The sequence below is a fragment of the Pipistrellus kuhlii genome, unplaced genomic scaffold (genome assembly GCF_014108245.1).
Source record: "Pipistrellus kuhlii isolate mPipKuh1 unplaced genomic scaffold, mPipKuh1.p scaffold_m20_p_9, whole genome shotgun sequence".
NCBI lineage: Eukaryota > Metazoa > Chordata > Mammalia > Chiroptera > Vespertilionidae > Pipistrellus > Pipistrellus kuhlii.
This window is the reverse complement of record NW_023425595.1, coordinates 27,984,468-28,007,973: the sequence shown is the minus strand read 5'-3', so window position 1 is coordinate 28,007,973 and position 23,506 is coordinate 27,984,468. Positions and strand designations below refer to the sequence as shown.

The 23,506-nt window shown below is 38.4% G+C and overlaps 1 protein-coding gene across 10 annotated transcripts in view; it reads right to left on the bottom strand.

Annotated features, from left to right (window-relative positions):
• The window catches only part of DENND5A (DENN domain containing 5A), an 83,545-nt gene that overhangs the window by 11,435 nt on the left and 48,604 nt on the right, over positions 1-23,506 (bottom strand). For all 10 annotated transcript variants that reach the window (XM_036428612.2, XM_036428615.2, XM_036428606.2 and 7 more), the window contains 4 exons: positions 18,537-18,630; positions 14,974-15,105; positions 11,293-11,445; positions 1,303-1,387 (listed from right to left, as the gene is read on the bottom strand). In XM_036428612.2, coding sequence (XP_036284505.1) covers positions 1,303-1,387; positions 11,293-11,445; positions 14,974-15,105; positions 18,537-18,630 — 464 coding nt within the window. The remainder of the gene's footprint in view (positions 1-1,302; positions 1,388-11,292; positions 11,446-14,973; positions 15,106-18,536; positions 18,631-23,506) is intronic.

Here is a 23,506-nt window from a genome sequence, read left to right as displayed (position 1 = left end):
AAAGAGCCAACAGGATGTGTAAAAAACACATGTTGCAGAAACCAGACCTCTAGATATAATACCTTTATATCTACACGTCTGGCCCAATGATTAAAACTTAGTACCCTGATTACTCAGCTGTTGAGAAATTTTGGCTATAGTTTATCCCTTAGCAATAACTTCAATAGCCTTCCTAAGAAGACTCTCGTATCCAGAAAATGAACCAAAAAACTCTTAAAAGGGAGCTCTTGTACCTCACTTTCAGTCAACTATTCTCCCCACTTTCAATGCTAGATGAGGTCAACTAATTAAAGAGCAAAGATGACACCGAGTTCATGCCTATCTTTTAACCCCTATTTAAACTGATCTTTATCATTAGAATAAGAACACCCAAGAAAGGTGAACAAACTGCTGGACAGAGAGAGAAGAATGAAAGATGGTGTGAAGGGGAGATGCTGCCAAGAAGTAGAGGAAGGAGGAGGACTGTCCTGTAATAGCCTAAAGAACACCAGATCAGCCGAGACCGGTTTGGCTCAATGGATAGAGGCTTGGGGACTGAAGGGTCCTGGGTTCGATTCCGGTCAAGAGCATGTACCTTGGTTGTGGGCATATCCCCAGTAGGGGGTGTGCAAGAGGCAACTGATCGATGATTCTCTCTCATCGATGTTTCTAACTCTATCTCTCTCCCTTCCTCTCTGTACAAAATCAATAAAATATATATTTTTAAAAAAGAACACCAGATCAGGAGACAAGAGGCCGGCTCCTAATCTGGCCTCTTCTATCAATTCACTGGGTGACCTCTAGTAAATTCAATTCCTCTCTCAATCCCAGTTTCCTCCTCCTCTTACAAATAAGGGGCTGGACTAGATGACCTCGGGGGTCCCTGACAACTCTGATGTTTTCATTAAATTAGAAACAGAAAGGAAGTGTAAGGAATCATTCACGCCAGGCCTTAAGGTAGGACACTGACAGGACAGAACCTTTCAATGCTCATCTTAGAGAAAACAAAAGACTCTGAAAACAGCTTGCTCCAAACACAAGACCTTAGTACCACCGAAATTCATTTAAAACTTAAACTCATTCTAATGAGACATACCTTGCTGATATGTCTTCTATTTCACTGATCAAAAGAGTATATAATGAAAGCAAATTCCATGACTATGGCATGCTCTGAGGTTCAAAGGACCCGGGGCTTAATATGTAAAAAAAGAAAACACCACAGACCAAAGGCGTCAGTGACCTGAATCGCTCCTGCTGTCTCTCCAGTGAGGGATGGAATGTGGGTGGAAGGTGTTCTCTCCAGTGATGCAGAGACCATCTTACCTGAGGTACTGAGGCTTCCTGATGTGAGTTTTCTCTGTCGGTTTTCCTGATAATGTAACAGATGGGACCACAAGGCTGATTTCCCCTGGAACCAATACAAGGGGGAAATATCTATCAGTTTAGATTTCAAAGGCCAAGGCATCCAGAGGACACAGAGATAATTTAAACATACAGATTCCAGCTTTTGATAAAGCAGGTCCTAAAATAGCATTTCATTCAATGTTATTTTGTTGTAATGTTGATGAGATGCCATAGAAACTTAACTCTTTTTTTTTAAGAGAGTGCTTTTTTAAAAATATATTTTATTGATTTTTTTTTTTTTTAACAGAGAGGAAGAGGGAGGAATAGAGAGAAACATCAATGAGAGAGAAACATCGATCAGCTGCCTCTTGCACACCCCCACAGGGGATGTGCCCACAACCAAGGTACATGCCCCTGACCGGAATTGAACCTGGGACCAGTCCGCAGGCAAATGCTCTATCCACTGAGCCAAACAGGTTTTGGCGAAACTTAACTCTTTATATAAATTGGCCAATGGTAAAACTGGTTTCATTATACATCATTTAGTTTAAAGTCACAGAAGCTATCAACAACATTAAGTGAGGACTTACTGTACTATTTATCTCAGTGTACACCAGATGCAATATACACACATATACCCCACTACTAAAATCCTGGAGAAACAAAGAAAAGAGAAAAGATCCCCATTGGGAAGAAGGAGGGCGCATGGTCAAAGAGATGTGTATGAATCAGTGGATAAGAAAGACAAAAATCAAATAACCTCTAAATAATTTGCTAGTTGAAGGTCAGCTTAGGTAGAGCATGAGTTTTGCACAGAGGAGCTGATATCCGGTCTACAAGATTCTATGATGGCTCCTGAATTTCCTAAAATACAGACATTCCTGCCCTTAGTGCAAGCTGGGGAGAATAAATCATCACTAAGATGAGGATTCACTATTGAAGGTACAGTTGAGGAAGCCTGCAGGAAGGTAGGCTGCTATTTTACTGCAAAGCTGAGATATTGCAGTCAGCATAACAGAATCTTGGCATTTGCAGTTTAAATTATGGGGTGGGGCAAAAGTAGGTTTACAGTTGTGAGTACTCACAACAGTTTCTTCTTCTATTATTATTTGTTAATTAGTGTATTATTTCCCATATGAACAACTGCAAACCTACTTTTGTCCCATCCTGTATTTGAATCATGTAGTAAGTAGTCATTTTATTATTGTTTTTAATATATCTTTATTGATTTCAGAGAGGAAGGGAAAGGAAGACGGAGATAGAAACATCAATGATGAGAGAGAATCATTGATTGGCTGTTTCCCTGCACCCCTACTGGGGATCGAGGCCGCAACCCAGGCACATGCCCTTGACCAGAATTGAACTGGGACCCCTCAGTCCCCAGGCCAACACTCTATCCAATGAGCCAAACCAGCTTTCATCCCTTCTTTCCCAAAGTGGCTGCACCATTTTACATTCCACCAGCAATGTATGAAGGTTCTAATTTCTCCAAATCCTAACACTTTATCTTTTTTCATTTTAGTTATCCTAGTGGATTTGAAAAGGTATCTCATTGTGGTTTTGCTGATTTTTTTTAATGCACACCTGTATATGGGTATACTAGTATGTGCACAAAAAAATGTTTTGAAGGACTGATGTGGTAGACTGTCTCCAAACGATAAGAATGGAAACTCTAGAAGGGCAGAGATCTTGGTCTGTTGTTTTGTTGTTGTTGTTTTTGTTGAGATGGAAACATCAATGATGAGAGATTCATCGATTGTCTGTCTCCTGCAGACCCGCTAGAGGGGATCAGACCTGCAACCCGTGTATGGGTCCTGGAGCAAAATTGAACCCAGAACCCTTCAGTCCGCAGGCTGATGCTCTATCCACTGAGCAAAACCAGCTAGGGCATCTTAGTCTGTTTGTTTACTAAGGTTATCTCAAGTGCCTACAACAGTTCCTAGAACACTGTAGGCCCTCAATAAATATTTGCTGGATACTTATAGTTTCTAATTTGTCCAAAATAAAATTGTTTCTGATAATGTTTCAAGTTCTTTTCAAATTTAAAAATGCATAAAAGTAAAAGTTGTCCATCTTGAATTTTCAAATTAGAGTACTATTTTGAGATAAGAACATTCTCTGGGTATTAAGCAGTAAAAATCAAATTTACTCAACTTCCTATAGACGTCTCTAAAATCTTTAGGTGGTTAAACTTATCCACATGTAAAAAAAAAAATGTTAATGACAGACCTTTATCCACTGGGAATGTACAGCCGGTGAAGGACTCCTAGGGTATGTTTGGCTCTTCTGAGCTTCACGTACCTCTTTCTCTATGCTCCATCTCTAGGGCCAGCAGCCAAACAGGATCTATCAGTATAGCCTTAAGTTCTATTTGCAGTACAGAAGCACCACTTTTAAAATGTCTAGCAAACACACAGATTTATGAAGTTTATTTTTATTTTTTTTTTTTTATTTTTTATTTTTTATTTTTTATTTTTTTACATATTTTAATGATTTTTTTTTGCCCCCCTCCCTCCCTCCCCCATAGCCCCTCCCTCCCCATAGTTTTATGTCCATTGGTTGTACTTACATGCATGTATACAAGTCCTTCGGTTGATCTATTATCTCCCCCAGATCCTCCTCCCCTCCCCGCTGTAATTTGACAATCTGCTTGTTGCTTTACTGTCTCTATATCTATCTTTTGGTTCATCAGTTTATAATGCTCTTTATTATCCACAAATGAGTGAGGTCATGTGGTGTTTCTCTTTCATTGATTGGCTTATTTCACTCAGCATGATGTTCTCCAATTCCATCCAGGTTGCTGCAAATGATGAGAATTCCTTCTTCTTTATGGCAGCATAGTATTCCATTGTGTAGATGTACCATAGTTTTTTGATCCAATCATCTGCTGACGGGCACCTAGGCTGTTTCCAAATTCTGGCTATTGTAGATTGTGCTGCTATGAACATAGGGGTGCATATATCCTTTCTGATTGGTGTTTCTAGTTTCTTGGGATATATTCCTAGGAGTGGGATTACTGGGTCAAATGGGAGTTCCATTTTCAGTTTTTTGAGGAAACTCCACACTGTTCTCCACAGTGGTTGCACCAGTCTGCATTCCCACCAGCAGTGCACGAGGGTTCCTTTTTCTCCGCAACCTCGCCAACACTTGTCGTTTGTCGATTTGTTGATGTTGGCCATTCTGACAGGTGTGAGATGGTACCGCATTGTTGTTTTGATTTGCATCTCTCGTATAATTAGTGACTTTGAGCATGTTTTCATGTGCCTTTTGGCCTTCCTTCTGTCTTCTTTTGAAAATATTCTATTTAGGTCCCTTGCCCATTTCTTAATTGGATCATTCATCTTCCTTTTATTTAGTTGTATCAGCTGTCTGTAGATGTTAGAGATTAAACCTTTATCAGTGGTGTTATTTGCAAATATGTTCTCCCACACCGTGGGCTTTCTTGTTGTTTTGTTGATGGTTTCTTTTGCTGTAAAAAAGCTTTTTATTTTGATGTAGTCCCATTTGTTTATTTTCTCTTTAGCTTCCATTGCCCTAGGGGCAGTATCAGTGAAGAAGTTCTTTTGGCATACGTCTGAGATTTTGCTGCCTGAAGATGCTTCTAGTATTTTTATGGTTTCCCGTCTGATGTTTAAGTCCTGTATCCATTTTGAGTTTATTTTTGTGTATGGTGTAAGTTGGTGATCTAGTTTCATTCTTTTGCATGTGTCTACCCAATTTTCCCAACACCATTTATTGAAGAAACTGTCTTGACTCCATTGTATATTCTTTCCTCCTTTGTCAAATATTAATTGAGCATATTGATTTGGGTTGATATCTGGGTTCTCGATTCTATTCCATTGATCTATATGTCTGTTCTTGTGCCAGTACCAGGCTGTTTTGAGAACAGTGGCTTTGTAATACAGTTTGAAGTCCGGTATTGAGATCCCTCCTACTTTACCCTTCTTTCTCAGGATTGCTGTGGCTATTCGGGGTCTTTTATTGTTCCAAATGAACTTTTGGAGAGTTCTTTCTAGGTCAGTGAAATATGCCCTTGGTATTTTAATGGGGAGTGCATTGAACCTATAGATTGCTTTAGGAAGTATGGACATTTTGATGATGTTGATTCTACCAATCCATGAACATGGTATGTTCTTCCATCTCCTTACATCATCCTCTATCTCTTTTTTCAGTGTCGTGTAATTTTCTGCATATAGATCCTTTACTTCCTTAGTTAAATTTATTCCTAGGTATCTTAATTTTTTTGGTGCGATGGTAAATGGAATTGCTTTTTTAGTCTCTGTTTCTGTAGTTTCACTGTTGGTGTATAGAAATGCCATGGATTTCTTGGCGTTAATTTTGTATCCTGCTACATTGCCAAATTCATTTATTAAGTCAATTAGTTTCTTAATGGAGTCTTTTGGGTTCTTTATGTACAATATCATGTCATCTGCAAATAAGGATAACTTTACTTCTTCTTTTCCAATTTGGATGCCTTTTATTTCGTCCTCTTGTCTAATTGCAATGGCTAGTACTTCCAGTACTATGTCAAACAGGAGTGGCGAAAGTGGGCATCCCTGTCTTGTTCCTGTTCTTAGAGGGAATGGTTTTAGTTTTTGCCCATTGAGTATAATGTTGGCTGTGGGTTTATCATATATAGCTTTTATTATGTTGAGGTATGATCCTTGTACTCCCACTTTGTTAAGAGTTTTTATCAGGAAAGGGTGTTGGATTTTATCGAATGCTTTTTCTGCATCAATTGATATGACTATATGATTTTTATCTTTCAATTTGTTTATGTGATGTATCACGTTTATTGATTTGCGGATATTGTACCATCCTTGCATTCCTGGAATAAATCCTACTTGGTCATGGTGTATGATCTTTGTGATGCTCTGCTGGAGCCGATTTGCTAGGATTTTGTTGAGGATTTTGGCATCTATGTTCATGAGGGATATTGGCCTGTAATTCTCTTTCATTGAGTTGTCTTTATCTGGTTTTGGTATTAGGGTGATGCTGGCTTCATAGAAGGAGTTTGGAAGTGTTCCTTCCTCTTGAATTTTTTGGAAAAGTCTGAGGAGGATAGGTTTTAGTTCTTCCTTGAATGTTTGGTAAAACTCTCCTGTGAAGCCATCTGGCCCTGGGCTTTTGTTTGCTGGAAGCTTTCTGATGACTGTTTCAATTTCTTCCCAAGTCACTGGTCTATTGAGATTTTTAGATTCTTCCTGATCGAGTTTTGGAAGTTTGTATTTTTCTAGGAATATGTCCATTTCCTCCAGGTTGTTCAGTTTGTTGGAATAGAGTTGTTCGTAGTATTTTGTAACAATCCGTTGTATTTCGTTGGGGTCTGTTGTTATTTCACCTCTTTCATTTCTGATTTTGTTTATTTGGGTCCTCTCTCTTTGTTTCTTAGTTAGCCTGGCTAGAGGTTCATCTATCTTGTTTATTCTTTCAAAGAACCAGCTCTTGGTTTTGTTGATCTTATGTATTGTTTTTTTGGTCTCTATGTCGTTTATCTGTGCTCTGATTTTTGTTATTTCCTTCCTTCTGCTTACACTGGGCTTTTCTTGTTGCTCCTTTTCTAACTCTTTGAGTTGTAGAGTTAGATCATCTGTTACCCCTTTTTCTAGTTTTTTGCAATAGGCTTGTAAGGATATGAACTTCCCTCTCAAGACTGCTTTTGCTGTGTCCCATAGATTTTGGATTGTTGTGTTTTCATTGTCATTTGTTTCCAGGATGTTTTTAATTTCTTCCTTGATTTCTCTGGTAACCCAGTCCTTGTTTAATAGCGTGCTGTTTAGTCTCCATGTGTTTGATTTCTTTGGATTATTTTTATTGTAGTTAATTTCCAGTTTTATGCCATTATGGTCTGAGAAGATACTTGATATGATTTCTATCTTCTTGAATTTGAAGAGACTTTGCCTATGACCCAAAATGTGGTCTATCTTTGAGAATGTCCCATGTGCACTTGAGAAGAATGTATATTCTGTGGCTTTGGGGTGGAGTGTTCTGAAGATGTCAATTAATTCCATCTGGTCTAGTGAGTCACTTAGGATCGATATTTCTTTGCTGTTTTTTTGTTTAGATGATTTGTCGAAGGGTGACAGTGGGGTATTAAAATCTCCTACTATGATTGTATTGCTATTAATCTCTCTCTTAATGTCCTCCAGCAGTTTTTTTATGTATTTGGTTGCTCCTGTATTGGGTGCATATATATTTACCAGGGTTATTTCTTCTTGTTGGATTGTTCCCTTTAGTATTATGAAATGGCCTTCATTATCTCTTATTATGTCCTTCACTCTGAGATCTAATTTGTCAGATATAAGTATTGCTACCCCAGCTTTTTTTTCATTTCCATTTGCCTGGAAAACTTTTTTCCATCCCTTCACCCTCAGTCTGTGTGCATCTTTTTTTCTGAGGTGGGTTTCTTGTAGACAACAGATGTATGGGTCTTGTTTTCTTATCCAATCTGTTACCCTATGTCTTTTGATTGGAGCATTTAATCCATTTACATTTAAGGTTATTATTGATAGGTACACATTTGACGCCATTTTTATTCTATACCCGTGTTCCTTCTTCACTTCCTATTTCTTTATTTTTACAGTAGACCCTTTAGCATTTCTTGCATTACTGGTTTGGTGGAGATAAATTCCTTCAGTCTTTTTTTGTCTGTGAAGCTCCTGATTTCCCCTTCAATTTTGATTGATAGCCTTGCTGGGTACAGTATTCTTGGATTCAGACCCTTCCTTTGCATGACTTTGTATATTTCATCCCATTCCCTTCTGGCCTGGTAAGTTTCTGTTGAGAAATCAGTTGCTAGTCTGATGGGGGTTCCTTTGTATGTAACTTTCTGTCTCTCTCTGGCTGCTTTTAAGATTCTTACTTTGTCATTGTTGTTTGCCAATTTGATTATAATGTGCCTTGGAGTCTGTCTTCTGGGATTCATTTTGCTTGGGACTCTGCGAGCATCTTGGATTTGTGTGGGTTTTTTCTTCTCTATTTCAGGAAAGTTTTCTGTCATTATTTCTTGAAATACTTTTTCCATGTCTACCTCAGTTTCCTTTCCTTCTGGAACCCCTATTATTCGAATATTATTTTGTTTTGTAATGTCCCAAAGCTCCCGTAGGCTCTCCTCCTGCTTTTTAATCTTTTTTTCTAGAAGCTGCTCTACTTGGGTATTTTTTTCCATCTTATCTTCTAGCTCACTGATGCGGTCCTCTGCTTCCTCTAGTCTACTCTTGATGCTTTCTATTGAGTTCTTCATGGTAGCGATGTCATTTTTTATTTCTTCTTGGTTCTTCTTCAGTTCCTCATGGTTCTTCCTCATTTCTTCTTGGTTATTGTCAAATTTCTCTTCCATTCTTTTTAGCCAGCCTATGATCATTATTCTGAATTCTTGCTCTGGTAGGCTGCTTACCTCGGGCTCGTTTACTTCCTTTTCTGGTGATGCCTGCTTTTCTTTCATGTGCGGACTATGTTTTTGTCTCCCCATGGCCTCTCTTCTCAGGATGTCTGGTTATGTGGTGTTCCTTCTCCTGCGTTGATTTAAAATTTGAAAATACAAACACTACCTGGTACAACACAAGAGGCACTTAACAGGAATGTACTTACAATATTAATAACCTTTAGTAAAGGTGACCACTAGAGAAAGGCAACTTAGGGGATAGGAGAGAAGGAAGAAAGGTAAAAATAAAATAAAGAAAAATTTTAAAAAGTAAAAATTAAAATTAAAAAAAATTAAGTAAATAAAATAAAAAAAGAGGGATAAAGAGATAGAAAAAGAGGAAAAAAAGTAATGACAAAATAAAGTTGGAAAACAGGGAAAAAAAGAAAGGAGAGGAAAGAGAAAGAGAGAGAAGAAGCAAACTAAAAGAGAAATGGGAAACAAACTATATATATGTGGAGAAAACTGCCATAGAACAACCACTGAACCCAGCTAATGCCAGTAACAATACTTGGAGATTAATACAAACTACAATATCCCCTATTATTAAGTAAGGCTATGATATACAGAAGTAAAAGATACAAACAAAAACAGAGTATTTTTTAAAAAAAAATACAAAGCAACAATAACAACACAGTAATAATCATAACAATTTCACTAACAAGCCTAAAAATTCACAATAATCAACCTTCACACAAACAATGCGAAAAGGATAGAGGGGAGAACAGTTTTTCTTTTTTTTTTTTTTTTTTTTTTTTTTTAACTAGTTAATATAATGCAGAGATTGGTATTTATACACTTGGATCAGGGGTTGGAACATAGGTCTATAAGTATAGTGAGAGTTTTAGCAGGGGGTATACAGAAAGAATGGAGGAAAAACTAAAGCCGGAAAGGGATAGGATAAACCGTAGACTAAAAGGGTAAAGTTTAGCAAGAGAGTGATGGTGTAAAGGTCGAGTTGAGATAGGGTTGAATGATGCTATAGTAGAGATTAAAATAGAATGAAGGTTACTCCCAAGGTAAAATAAAGAAAAAAAATACAATGGTACTGAAGAGGGAAAAAAAAAAAAAAATTGCAAAATAGCAGTAGTAATAGTGATGATAGAGATTGAAAAATGTAATAATTAAAAAGGTAAAATCAAGTAAGGAAAAAAAATCGTTTCTTAAGTAAAAGATATAAAAAATGAAGATTAAATAAAAGAGGTAAAAAATGAAAATAAAATAATAGTAAAATTAGCATAAAAATGTCCAGTAGTGGTCATTCACTTCCTCTGTTAATGTATTTGGCACTCCTGATTCTCGGCCCAAAAAGTCTTGCAGTTCCCAGCATTCCACTGCACCTCAGATTTGTAAGGTAATCCTTAATTTTAAGTAGACTATATCTTAGTTATTTGTGTCCATTTATTTTTGATTAATTAAAAGATAAAAGAAAAGAAAAGAGAAGGAAAAAAAAAAAAAAAAAAAAAAGGGGGGGGGGCAGTTTGTAATTCAGCTCTTAGGTGTCAGTGTTACTGGTTTGACCTCCCAGTCTTTTTGGTTGCTCTGGTCTTCTTTCTCTATGGCTCTAGCTGGCAGGGTGCCAGCTGGCTCCCAGACTATCTCTTCTGGTACAGATCCCTTGTTTCCAGGAAGGCAATTTCCCCCTGCAATTTCCCCGGATATGCCAAACTGGGCAGTCCTTCCCTAGTATTCAGAAGCAAGGGGGTGAAGGGGATCAGGCACCAAGGTGTCCAGATGTTCCGCCCTTGGCGAAACAGCCGAGATTCTTAACGCTCTGTCCAGTGACCTGTGGCGTTTTAAACAAGTCCCGCTTCTGGGGAGGATTACGTCAAACCCAGCACTAGGTGTCGCTGCAGCCTTCTTTGGGTGCTGCTCGGCGGCCGGTAGTGCGCGCTCCCGGCTACCCTGAGGGAGGGGTTGGAGCTCCCCGGCTACCGTAGCCGCCTGGGCCGCGGGACCCCGGTCCCCTAGGCTGTCCCCGCAAACTCTGACCTTTCCGTGGGTGACCGAAGAACTCCCCGGATTCCACGCGCCCGTGCCGATTCGGGCTTCTCAGCTGCTTGATGGACCTCCCCGCTGTGTGTTTTTCCAGGCCTCAGGGATGCTCCTCCTTTCCTGGTAAGATGGCGCTGCCTTCTCTCCGCGAGAGCTCGCTGGGAGAGCCGCTGCAGCCGCGGCAGTGCTGGCCTCTTGGTCAGGAAATCTTGTCCAACGGACCTTTCCTTACCTTCCTAGAGAATTCCGAAGCCCCTTAGCTGCCAATCAACATTCCCTGAGCGACTCAGACGCTGTTTCTATCTGTTCTGGGACCAGAGTCAGAACAAGTCCGACTGTTCGGTCGCCATCTTCAAGCTCCGCCTCCATGAAGTTTATTTTTAAACAAAATAGTTTAGATCCTATTTAATGTTTGCTTATCTATTTTTAATCTCACTCCATGCATACTATGTACCATTCACCAAAGCTAGCCAGCTGGAAGAGTATGGGAAAGATAGAAGTGAAAACAAGAAGATAGTTTGCACAGCAGAAAGAGGCTTGACATTCCTTACCTGTTTTACTTGGAGTCCATGACTCCAGATCCTTTCCAAGAGGTCACAAAGGCTGGCAATCAAGGTGTTCTCTTCCACCCCGGTGATGTTGACCTCCCCGTGCCCTAGCTCCACAGCCTCTCGGCCCATCTTCTCCACCAGCATCCTCTTGGTCTACAAGGAACCAGTCAGTAGGATTAGAAAACCACAGTGAACAAGGTCACAGTCAACTGGAGAGTTGTGGCCACCAGCACGTCTGTGGGCTGGGAGGGACAATATAAGTGAGACCGAGATACACAGAGTATCTCCACCGTATAGATATAGGTCAGGTCATGATGAAATGCATTCTTTAAAAGTTTAGTTAAGAAGATAAGAACATAGCAATTACTATATGACCCTGAACAAGTGAATTCATCACTCTAGATTCAGTTTTTACATTTATGAGATAAAAGGAGTTGAATAAAACCCTAGAGCTTATTGTAAAAAAAACACACCCACATACTGTATAATGATAATCTCAGCTTTAATTATTATTTGCCAGGTACTATATTAAGCACTGCATTATCTTACTTAAGACTCCAAATAACTCTGTAAGTGTTATTATTGTTCCCAATTAATTGATAAGGAAATTGAGGTCCTAATTTACTGATAAGAAAAAGTAACTTGCCAAAATCACACAGCAAAGAAATAGGACATCAGGCCTTTGAACCTAAAATCTGTCCAAGTTCTTAAGTAAGATTTAACCATATTATAAATTTGTGACATATAAAAATTTAAAGAGCAGGGGGAAATCACTACTAATCTTACCTTTCAGAAGCAACACTTAGGCATATTTCTTTCTAGTGTTACTATTTTAAATGTTTTTATTGCAAAATATATCTCTCATACATATGTATATGTGTGTAGCTACATATATACGTATACACACATACACTATTATATCATAACCATCACCTGGGTTAAGAAACAGAGTATTGTCCATGTATACCTTTGGAAGACACTACATACCCTCTTTAATCATCTTCCCACTTTAAAAGAGATCAGTATCCTGGCTTACATAAAACTACAGAAAAGCAAGGAAATAATTTTCACCTATATTTGTGTTCCTAAATAACAGTTCAATTTTGCCAATATGTTTTCTTTTGTGATTTGCTTTTTCACTCAACTTTATATTTGTGTAATTCATCTACATTGATGGGTATGGTTGTTGTCCGTTTCCACCACTGTATAACACTCCATCATATGAATATACTATAATTTACATACTGATTCTCCTATTGATTATTTCGTAATTTGTTTTTTTCTTTTCCAGTTCAGGGCTATTACAAAGAATGCTGCTGTATACTTTCTGCACATCATCTCCTGTCATGCTACAAAGGTTTCTCTAGGCAATATACCCAGGAGAAGAATACTAGATAATGTTAGGCTGCTTTGCAAAGTGGTCATACCAACGTACACTTCCAACAATATGAGAGTTCCTATTGCTCCACATGCTAGGTAACACTGTGTGACTTGTTACTGTATTTCTTCAATTCTAAAATGTACATTTTTTTGCATGTTAATATCTCTGAAATTGGGATGTGTTTCACAGTCATTGACAGGCAATGCACATAAGGAGGTTGTCACTGGATATAAATCTCAAAACCTGAGAATGCATGTCAACGACTTAGAAAACAAATTTCATTGACCATAAATAGAAAAACCCTCTTCCAAAAAGGGCAGCATCACCAATCCTCTTGATAGCAAAAAGGACAACATTGTATGGAAAATCAGATATCAATTGCTCAGAGTGAACCAACAAAAGATTTTTTTAAATACCTGAATTCAAAATATCAGAGCTGATATATTAATCTAATTTGTAACATAATAATTTCTTCTGCAAGAGAAATTTGACTTCATCTTATAAATGACTACCACTCATAATCTGAAAATGAAGGAAAATCTCTTTTCTTTTTCACTGATGAACAAACAGGATACAGTAGAGATCAAGTTAGTTGAATTGTCCTAAAAAATATGGCATACCAATTTGGTTGAAAGGCTACATTTTTATTAGTAGGTAAGAAATTACATTAATAACTAAAACATTAAAAAATTAAGAATGTCATTTATTCTAGCAATCCTTATCATGAGTATATATCCAAAAGAACTAAAATCAGAATCTCAGAGAGATGCCTATATTCACAACAGGACACTTTGTTTGTGTCCATCAACAGATGACTGGATAAACAAGAGGTGATATAGATACACAATGGAATATTATTCAGCCCTAGAAAAGATATCCTGACATTTGCAGCAACATGAATGAACCCAGAGGAACATTATACTCAGTGAAATATGCTAGTCACTAAAGCACAAATACTATACTTATATGGGGTATCTAAAATAGTCAGACTCACAGAAGCAGAAAATAGTATAGTGGTTACCAGGGGTAGTGGGAGGGTAATTGTTTCTGGATAGATATGAAGTTTCAGAATGCAAGATGAGTAAATTCTGGAGATCTGTTATACAACAAGTACTTAAAACAGTACTATTAACAACAGTATTGTGCATTTTAAAATATGTTAAGAGAATAGAGATCATATTGTGTGTGTTTTTTAATATATTTTATTGATTTTTTACAGAGAGGAGGAGAAAGGGATAGAGAGCTAGAAATGTCAATGAGAGAGAAACATCAACCAGCTGCCTCTTGCACACCCCCTACCGGGGATGTGCCCGCAACCAATGTACATGCCCTTGACGGGAATCGAACCTGGGACCCTTCAGTCTACAGGCTGATGCTCTATCCACTGAGCTAAACCAGTTTCGGCCCATATTATATTCTTATCACAAAAAATAAACAAGTGCAAACCACAAAAGAACATAAGAAAATTTGGGGAAGTAACCAATATATGTATCGATAGTACTTTGATCATAGTAATAGTATCACAAGTGCATGTGTATATCCAAAGATGTAGACATCAAATGTGGGCAATTTTTTGAATATCAATTCTCAATAAAGCTTTTTTTTTTTAAATGACTTTGTAGAATTGAGAAAAATACCCCAAAACAACTTAAACTGAATAACATACTTAGGCCTGGCACATAGTAGGCATTCATAAATTCTTGTGTCTAGACATATGAAATCACTGTTATCAAATTAAAATAGAGGCAACATTTTCATGTGTGTAAGACTAATCCGCTGAAGACAATTTAACTATAATAATTTCAAAAAATGTTAGATGTCTAAAATTAAAAACTATTATCTCTCAGTTTTAAAGAATACATCTTTTATCAACAAACTGTGCTTGCTCTTGATTAATAGTTTATTTTATGTAAAACAAATATGCCGCCTAGCCAGTGTGGCTCAGTGGTTGAACCAGGAGGTTAGGGTTTGATTTCCAGTCAAGGCATATGCCTGGGTTGTGGGCTCCATCCCCAATGTGGGGTGTGCAGGAGGCAGCCAATCAATTATTCTCTCTCATCATTGATGTTTTTCTCTCTCTCTCCCTTTGCTTCCTCTCTGAAATCAATAAAAAAAAAAAATTTAAGACAAGAAAAAAACAAATATGCCTAGTTCCAAGTTAACAGAATTTTAAAATTCATATTATTCCATTATATTATTAACAATATTTTTAAAACCAAGAAAGAACAGTCAGAGCCAAGCCTTGGTCTTCCCTTGGCTGCCAAGGGAAATAGCACACACACAGAGGCGTCCCAGCTCACCTTATTGCGGCACTCCTTCAGCAGGCCCTCCACAAACTTCCAGTTGGTTTGGGCAATCACTGACGGGGAGAGGTTGGACAGTTTGGGCTGGCGGATGGTGCTTCCCATATTCCTGGCTTCTTGGATGTATTTCTACAGCGAACGGAAAAATCAGACTCTAACCATGCACACAAAGGATAGGCGACCAGTACTGTTGAGTGCCTGAAGAGGGCACTACCACCCAGCACTTTCTTACTGCTTCTTTCCAAGGCTCAGATAAAGTTGGGGCAGAAAGTTTAAAATGTAACTGCAGCCCTGGCTGGTTGGTGACAGCATTGTCCTGATACCCCAAGGTTGCAGATTTAATACCTGGTCAGGGCACATATACAAGAATCAACCAATGCGTGCATAAATAATTGGAACAACAAACAGGTGTTTTTCTCTCTCTCTTTAAAAGCAATCAAAGAGTTTTTTCAAATGCAATTCTGTATAAAAGGGAAAACCTGAGAAAATATTGTTTTCTCTGATGTAAAGCACTTCATAACTGCTATAATTACCTTTTCTTTAAAGATACAAAAGAAAAAACAACATAGCTGCAGCATGTACAGATCAGTTTGTCATTCCAAATCTCAGAGTATTACTGAAAAAAATTACTTTACCTACTAAGCTGGGAGAAATTTAACTCTTCTGCCCATAGCAAAGATAACTACTGTTGTCATAATAAAGTATAACAACCTTGCTCAAAGCAACAACTGTATTTTCTGCAAACTGCTGGTGAATCTCCACATGCTATTTGTTTTAACACTGAATGCATATAAATGCAGTGAATTGCACACTGACATCCTCTCAGTATTCCAGTTCACAACACTTTTACCCCAGACTTCCTTCTTCCCCACATTTATTCAAGTAGATCATTTCTGTCTGGTCCCTCAATCTGCCTTACTACCAATCCCCAAGATTAGGCTTCAATTACTACCTGGACTACCGCCACCTGCCTCCTAACTTGCTAGCTATCTAGCTACTTCTAATACCTCCTTCCTCCAAGCATTCTGCCAATCTTCATTACACAATAATCACCAAGCTTTTGGTCCTATATTTCCTCTACTTAAAATATTTTTCTTTGTCTCTATAACAATCCTATCATTCTCCAAGGCTTCAAAGAGATTTTAACTCCACCAAAAAGTTTTGTTTGATGATTACCCCAAGTAGAACTGACCTTTGCCTTCTCTAAACAGTGATCAAACACTGGTTTGTCTCTTATATGACCCTTTAACAAAACTCTTCTACTAAAGTTATTTATGTACCTGACTTTGCTCCCTTAATAAACTGGTATTCTCTGAGGACAAGGCTAACTTCTTGTCATCTTTATATTTCAAAGTGCTTACGACAGTGATTTTGACCAAGAAAATGTGCTCAATAAATACTGCTGAAAAAATTAATCTGGAGGTAAGGTGGAAAACCCAGGGGAGACTTTAAAAATAACACCAATACCCAACACCCCTTTCAACACACTCGCAAAAACTCTAAGCACAACTGTATCCTATAAATCAGCAGTTAAAAATTTATAACCATACCTTGTGATTTTAATATATTCCATTAAAATATAGCAAAGACAAAATGTTATTTTCATATTCACTGAGGTGCCAGACACATATGAAAATAATATGCATTATTGGGCCGAAACTGGTTTCTCAGTGGATAGAGCGTCGGCCTGCAGACTGAAAGGTCCCGGGTTCGATTCTGGTCAAGGGCATGTACCTTGGTTGCGGGCATATCCCCAGTGGGGGGTGTGCAAGAGGAAGCTGATCGATGATTCTCTCTCATCGATGTTTCTAACTCTCTAACCCTCTCTCTCTCTGTAAAAAAATCAATAAAATATATATTTTTTTAAAACCAATATGCATTGGGTTTTATATGTATACTAGTGGTCCAGTGCATGAAATTCATGCAGGGGGGGGTGTCCCCTCAGCCCAGTTTGCACCCTCTCCAATTGGGGACCCCTTGGGGGATATCCAAACACCAGCAGTCGGTCATCCCTCTCATAATCTGGACCACTGGCTCCTAACCGCTCACCTGCTTGCCTGCCCGGTGCCCCTATCTGCCTCTTCCTGCCTGCCTGATCGCCCCCAACTGCCCTCCCCTGACAGCCTAATCTCGCCCCTAACTGCTCTCTCCTGCTGACCTGGTCACCCCTAACTGCCCTCCCCTGCCGGCCTGATCTCACCCCCAACAGCCCTCCTCTGCTGGCTTGATCTCACCCACAGCTGCTCTCCCCTGCCGGTGACCCAGCAATGACTAGGACAGACTTCAGGTGTTCGGTTGTCCGTTTCGGTCATTTTAGACGTTACGAACCCTGGTTCTTTATATATATATATATAGATAGATAGATAACACAATTTGCAAGGTATTTTCTCAAAGAGAAGTTCCTGAAACAGGTTTCTAAAGGTTAAATTCCCATTTTCACAACTTCTCTGCAACTGAATCAGGCAGGCAGGGTTTCCAACTTGAGTTTTGTAACTAAAAGCTTTACTGGAAACAAGTTATAGTAGAGCTGAGAAACTCGGCCTATAAGCAATGAAGACTCAGGAGGTCAATTCAAGAAGCCTCAACCCCCCAGGCACCTGAAGATAACATTTCACTCCTTTACTCCTCAAAGAAAAAAAAGTCAAGATTATCTGTTTTAAATTATAATACACAAAAAATAGGGGGAAAGTACTCCCTCCTCCCAGGTTCAGATATTGACAGCATTAACCCAAGTTCAGCTTTTCTTCCTTCTAATTCTAACAGAATTAATCTCCACTACCATACTACACACAAAAGAAGGCTCACAAATTTTAAAAGGATTTCTCCCAAGTCTCAGGCTCTTATCTCCTGAGGTTCTGTCACACTTCTCCGGGAGTATGATGTATGAGCAAGTACTGAAAGGACAGTGAAAGGCTCTCTTCTAAGACTCCCATCATTCCTGAGTCGGCTGCAAACAGGGCCTGATTCAGAGAGAGGACCTACATGGTTAGTGGCTAGCTGTCACGTGTAAAACATCATACATCCTGGATTTGTCCTAACCTAGGCCCAGTATCAGGTATCAGGAATACTCTATTAATAACCCTTCTTTATGGGGAGAGATCTCTAAATGCGGAGTAGTGGCGACCACCTTCTGCATAGACAATTTTTGCTTAGACTCCATCCCTGTAACTTCCCTACAACAAATCCCGTTATAATCTATAGTAGGTGTGGGGAACCTTTTATCTGTCAAAGGCCATTTGGATATTTATAACATCGTTTTCAGGCCATCCAAAATTATCAACTTAAAAATTAGCCTGCTGTATTTGGTCAAACACTTAATTAACCCCTAATGCCATGACAAGGCCAGACCAAATGATTTCATTGGACTGATACAGCTCCAAGGATGGATGTTCTATATAGGGATGGCTGCTTCGTTTTTTGGCCTCAAATAACCATCTTGGTTCAGTGGTCACTGTACTGTTAGGACACTTGAATCAGACCAGAGGTTAAAAATAGAAAAAAGAAAGAGAATGTAGCATGATAACAGGCCCATTCCTTGTCAATCATCTAAGTTGGCTTACCTCTCTCTGGTCATTGTCTAAACGCAGGTGTTCTGTATGCTGCTTCTGCCGATCTTTCCTCCTCCACTGGGCAGGGGCATTCCTTTTTGTCCATCTAAAAGAATCAAAACAGGTAATTAACAATATCCCAGTAAAAAGTAAGGTCAGCCGAAACCGGTTTGGCTCAGTGGATAGAGCGTCAGCCTGCGGACTGAAAGGTCCCGGGTTCGATTCTGGTTAAGGGCATGTACCTTGTTTGCGGGCACATCCCCAGTGGGAGGTGTGCAAGAGGCAGCTGATCGATGATTCTCTCTCATCGATGTTTGTAACTCTCTATCCCTCTCCCTTCCTCTCTGTGAAAAATCAATAAAATATATTTTTTAAAAAAGAAAAAGGTAAGGTTGGCTGGTGGCTCAGTGGTTAGAGTGTTGATCCACATACTAAAGCAAGCATCAAACTCAAAGGCTAACATGGGTCAAGTAAACAAAGTTTAAATTTATGTGGGCCACAAAAAACAAAAGCTTCAATTTTCATAGAAACAGGTTTATTTCGATAGAGACATGCTGAATACAAAGGGCTGAAATAAATGAGTAATCATCATAAAATAGAACATTTTAATAAAAATTAATATTTTTCCTTAAACATTAATTTACCAGATATTGAATAACTGCACAAATTAATAAGCATAATGCAAGTAAACCTATTTTTCTTGTTCTCCAAAAGTGAAATATTTCCTGCTGTGCACACCAAACAAGTCAGTATAAGGTTAATGACATTGCAATCGGCTGCTAAAATATTCGCTGCTAATATTAGTGGAGAGAAATGGTGTACCTGTGCATAAGGCACCTTGTAAAGGAAATGAATGAAACTTGATTATAGTAATCAGTCATTAGTAAACGTTGTAGTTCGTCTATATATATAAAAGTCTAAATAACAGACCATAAATCCGTACAACCAGTACATATGATGCGCACTGGCAATTTAAAAATAAACACTGACTCACACATGCGAGATACATATAAAGCTCTGGCTGGTGCCAATGTGCGCATGTGTTTCACTCTGTCAATGTCAATCCTGAATTTGGTTGTTTAATTTAAAGACAGTTTCCCATGACGCCAGGTGCTGGAAAATTTGGACAGACACATGCAAAAAAATTAAACTAGATCACCAACCTACACTATACACAAAAACAAACGCAAAATGGCTTAAAGGATTTGAATGTAAGACAGGAAACCATAAAAATCCTAGAAGGTTCTATAGGCAGCAAAATAGCAGACATATGTTGCAGCAATATCTTTACAGATACAGCTCCAAGGGAAATGGAGACTAAGGGAAAAATAAACAAATGGGACTATAACAAAATAAAAAGCTTCTGCACAGCAAAAGAAACCATCAACAAAACAACAAGAAAGTCCACTGCATGGGAGAACATATTTGCCAATGGTATTTCCAATAAGGTCTTAATCTCCAAAATTCACAAAAAATTTATGCAACTTAACAAAAGAAAGATAAATGATCCAATCAAAAAATGGTCAAAGGATGTAAACAGACACTTTTCAAAAGAGGACATACAGAAGGCCCAGAGACATATGAAAACATGCTCAAAGTCACTAATCCTCCAAGAGATGCAAATCAAAACAACAATGAGGTACCATCTCACACCTGTCAGAATGGTTATCATCAACAAATGAAAAGTGCTGGTGAGGATGTGGAGAAAAAGGAACCCTTCTCCACTGTTGGTGGGAATGCAGACTGGTGCAGCCACTGTGTAAGACAGTATGGAGTTCCCTCAAAAAGTTAAAAATTGAACTCCCATTTGACCCAGTAACCCCACTCCTAGGACTATATCCTAAGAAACCAGAAACACCAACCAGAAAGGATATATGTACCACTATGCTCATAGCAGCACAAGTTACAATAGCTAAGATTTGGAAACAGCCTAAGTGCCCATTAGAAGATGAGTGGATTAAAAAACTGTGGTACATCTACACAATGGAATACTTACTAACGCTGCTGTAAAAAAGAAGGAACTTTTAACATTTGCAACAACATGGATGGAACTGAAGAACATTATGCTAAGCAAAATAAGCCAGTCAGAGAAAGACAAATATCACATTATCTTACTCATATGTGGGATATAATGATCAACATAATTTGATGACAAGAATAGATCGATCTACATACCTCAAAATAATAAAAGCCATATATGATAAACCCACGGCCAACATTATACTCAATGGGCAAAAACTAAAACCATTCCCTCTAAGAACAGGAACAAGACAGGGATGCCCACTCTCACCACTCCTGTTTGACATAGTACTGGAAGTACTAGCCATTGCAATTAGACAAGAGGAGGAAATAAAAGGCATCCAAATTGGAAAAGAAGAAGTAAAGTTATCCTTATTTGCAGATGACATGATATTGTACATAAAAAACCCAAAAGACTCCATTAAAAAACTAATTGACTTAATAAATGAATTTGGCAATGTAGCAGGATACAAAATTAATGCCAAGAAATCCATGGCATTTCTATACACCAACAGTGAAACTACAGAAACAGAGACTAAAAAAGCAATTCCATTTACCATCGCACCAAAAAAATTAAGATACCTAGGAATAAATTTAACTAAGGAAGTAAAGGACCTATATGCAGAAAACTACACGACACTGAAAAAAGAGATAGAGGAAGATGTAAGGAGATGGAAGAACGTACCACGTTCATGGATTGGTAGAATCAACATCATCAAAATGTCCATACTTCCTAAAGCAATCTATAGGTTCAATGCACTCCCCATTAAAATACCAACAGCATATTTCACTGACCTAGAAAGAACTCTCCAAAAGTTCATTTGGAACAATAAAAGACCCCGAATAGCCACAGCAATCCTGAGAAAGAAGGGTAAAGTAGGAGGGATCTCAATACCAGACTTCAAACTGTATTACAAAGCCACTGTTCTCAAAACAGCCTGGTACTGGCACAAGAACAGACATATAGATCAATGGAATAGAATTGAGAACCCAGATATCAACCCAAATCACTATGCTCAATTAATATTTGACAAAGGAGGCACGAATATACAATGGAGTCAAGACAGTTTCTTCAATAAATGGTGTTGGGAAAATTGGGCAGACACATGCAAAAGAATGAAACTAGATCACCAACTTACACCATACACAAAAATAAACTCAAAATGGATGCAGGACTTAAACATCAGACGGGAAACCATAAAAATACTAGAAGCATCCACAGGCAGCAAAATCTCAGACATATGCCAAAAGAACTTCTTCACTGATACTGCCCCTAGGGCAATGGAAGCTAAAGAGAAAATAAACAAATGGGACTACATCAAAATAAAAAGCTTTTTTACAGCAAAAGAAACCATCAACAAAACAACAAGAAAGCCCACAGAGTGGGAGAACATATTTGCTAATAACACCACTGATAAAGGTTTAATCTCCAACATCTACAGACAGCTGATACAACTAAATAAAAGGAAGGTGAATGATCCAATTAAGAAATGGGCAATGGATCTAAATAGAATATTTTCAAAAGAAGACAGAAGGAAGGCCAAAAGGCACATGAAAACATGCTCAAAGTCACTAATTATCCGAGAGATACAAATCAAAAAAACAATGCGGTACCATCTCACACCTGTCAGAATGGCCAACATCAACAAATCAACAAACAACAAGTGTTGGCGAGGTTACGGAGAAAAAGGAACCCTCGTGCACTGCTGGTGGGAATGCAGACTGGTGCAACCACTGTGGAGAACAGTGTGAAATTTCCTTAAAAAACTGAAAATGGAACTCCCATTTGATCCAGTAATCCCACTCCTAGGAATATATCCCAAGAAACTAGAAACACCAATCAGAAAGGATATATGCACCCCTATGTTCATAGCAGCACAATCTACAATAGCCAGAATTTGGAAACTGCCTAGGTGCCCGTCAGCAGATGATTGGATCAAAAAACTGTGGTACATCTACACAATGCCATAAAAAAGAAGGAATTCTCATCATTTGCAACAACCTGGATGGAATTAGAGAACATCATGCTGAGTGAAATAAGCCAATCAATGAAAGAGAAACACCACATGACCTCACTCATTTGTGGATAATAAAGATCATTATAAACTGATGAACCAAAAGATAGATACAGAGACAGTAAAGCAACAAGCAGATTGTCAAATTTCAGCGGGAGGGGGAGGAGGAACTGGGGGAGATAATAGATCAACTGAAGGACTTGTATACATGCATTTAAGTACAACCAATGGACATAAAGCTCTGGGGAGGGAGGGGATGTGTGGGAGGGAGGGAGGGGGAAAAATCAATAAAATATGTAAAAATAAATTAATTAATTAATTTAAAAAAAAAGAATAGATCGATCTAAATGGTAGGGGGTTAGAGAGCAACCAAAGGACTTGTATGCATGCACATTAGCATAAACAATGGACACAGACACTGGGGTTGGTGGGGGCTTGCCCAGGGTGGGAATGGCAGTGGGGGGGTGTCAATTGGGGAAAAAGGAGACATATGTAAAACTTTAGACAATAATATAAATAAATAAATAAATCCCAACAAACTCTAAACAGAGTAGGAACATTCCTACCTAAACCTGTTTTCAGACATAGTCGGTTATCTGTTGCTTTCTCTCTAGTTCAAAGAACATGTGATATTAAAATTAAAGTTGTAGCCGAAACCAGTTTGGCTCAGTGGATAGAGTGTCAGTCTGTGGACTGAAAGGTCCCAGGTTCAATTCCGGACAAGGGCATGTACATTGGTTGCAGGCACATCCCCAGAAGAGGGGTGTGCAAGAGGCAGCTGGTCGATGATTATCTCTCATCGATGTTTTTAGCTCTCTATCCCTCTCCCCTCCTCTCTGTAAAAAATCAGTAAGATATATTTTAAAATAAATAAAAAAAAAATATATAATTAAAGTTGTAAATACTTCATCACAAGGGAAATCAGTCAAGCACTCTGAAAGTGTTTTT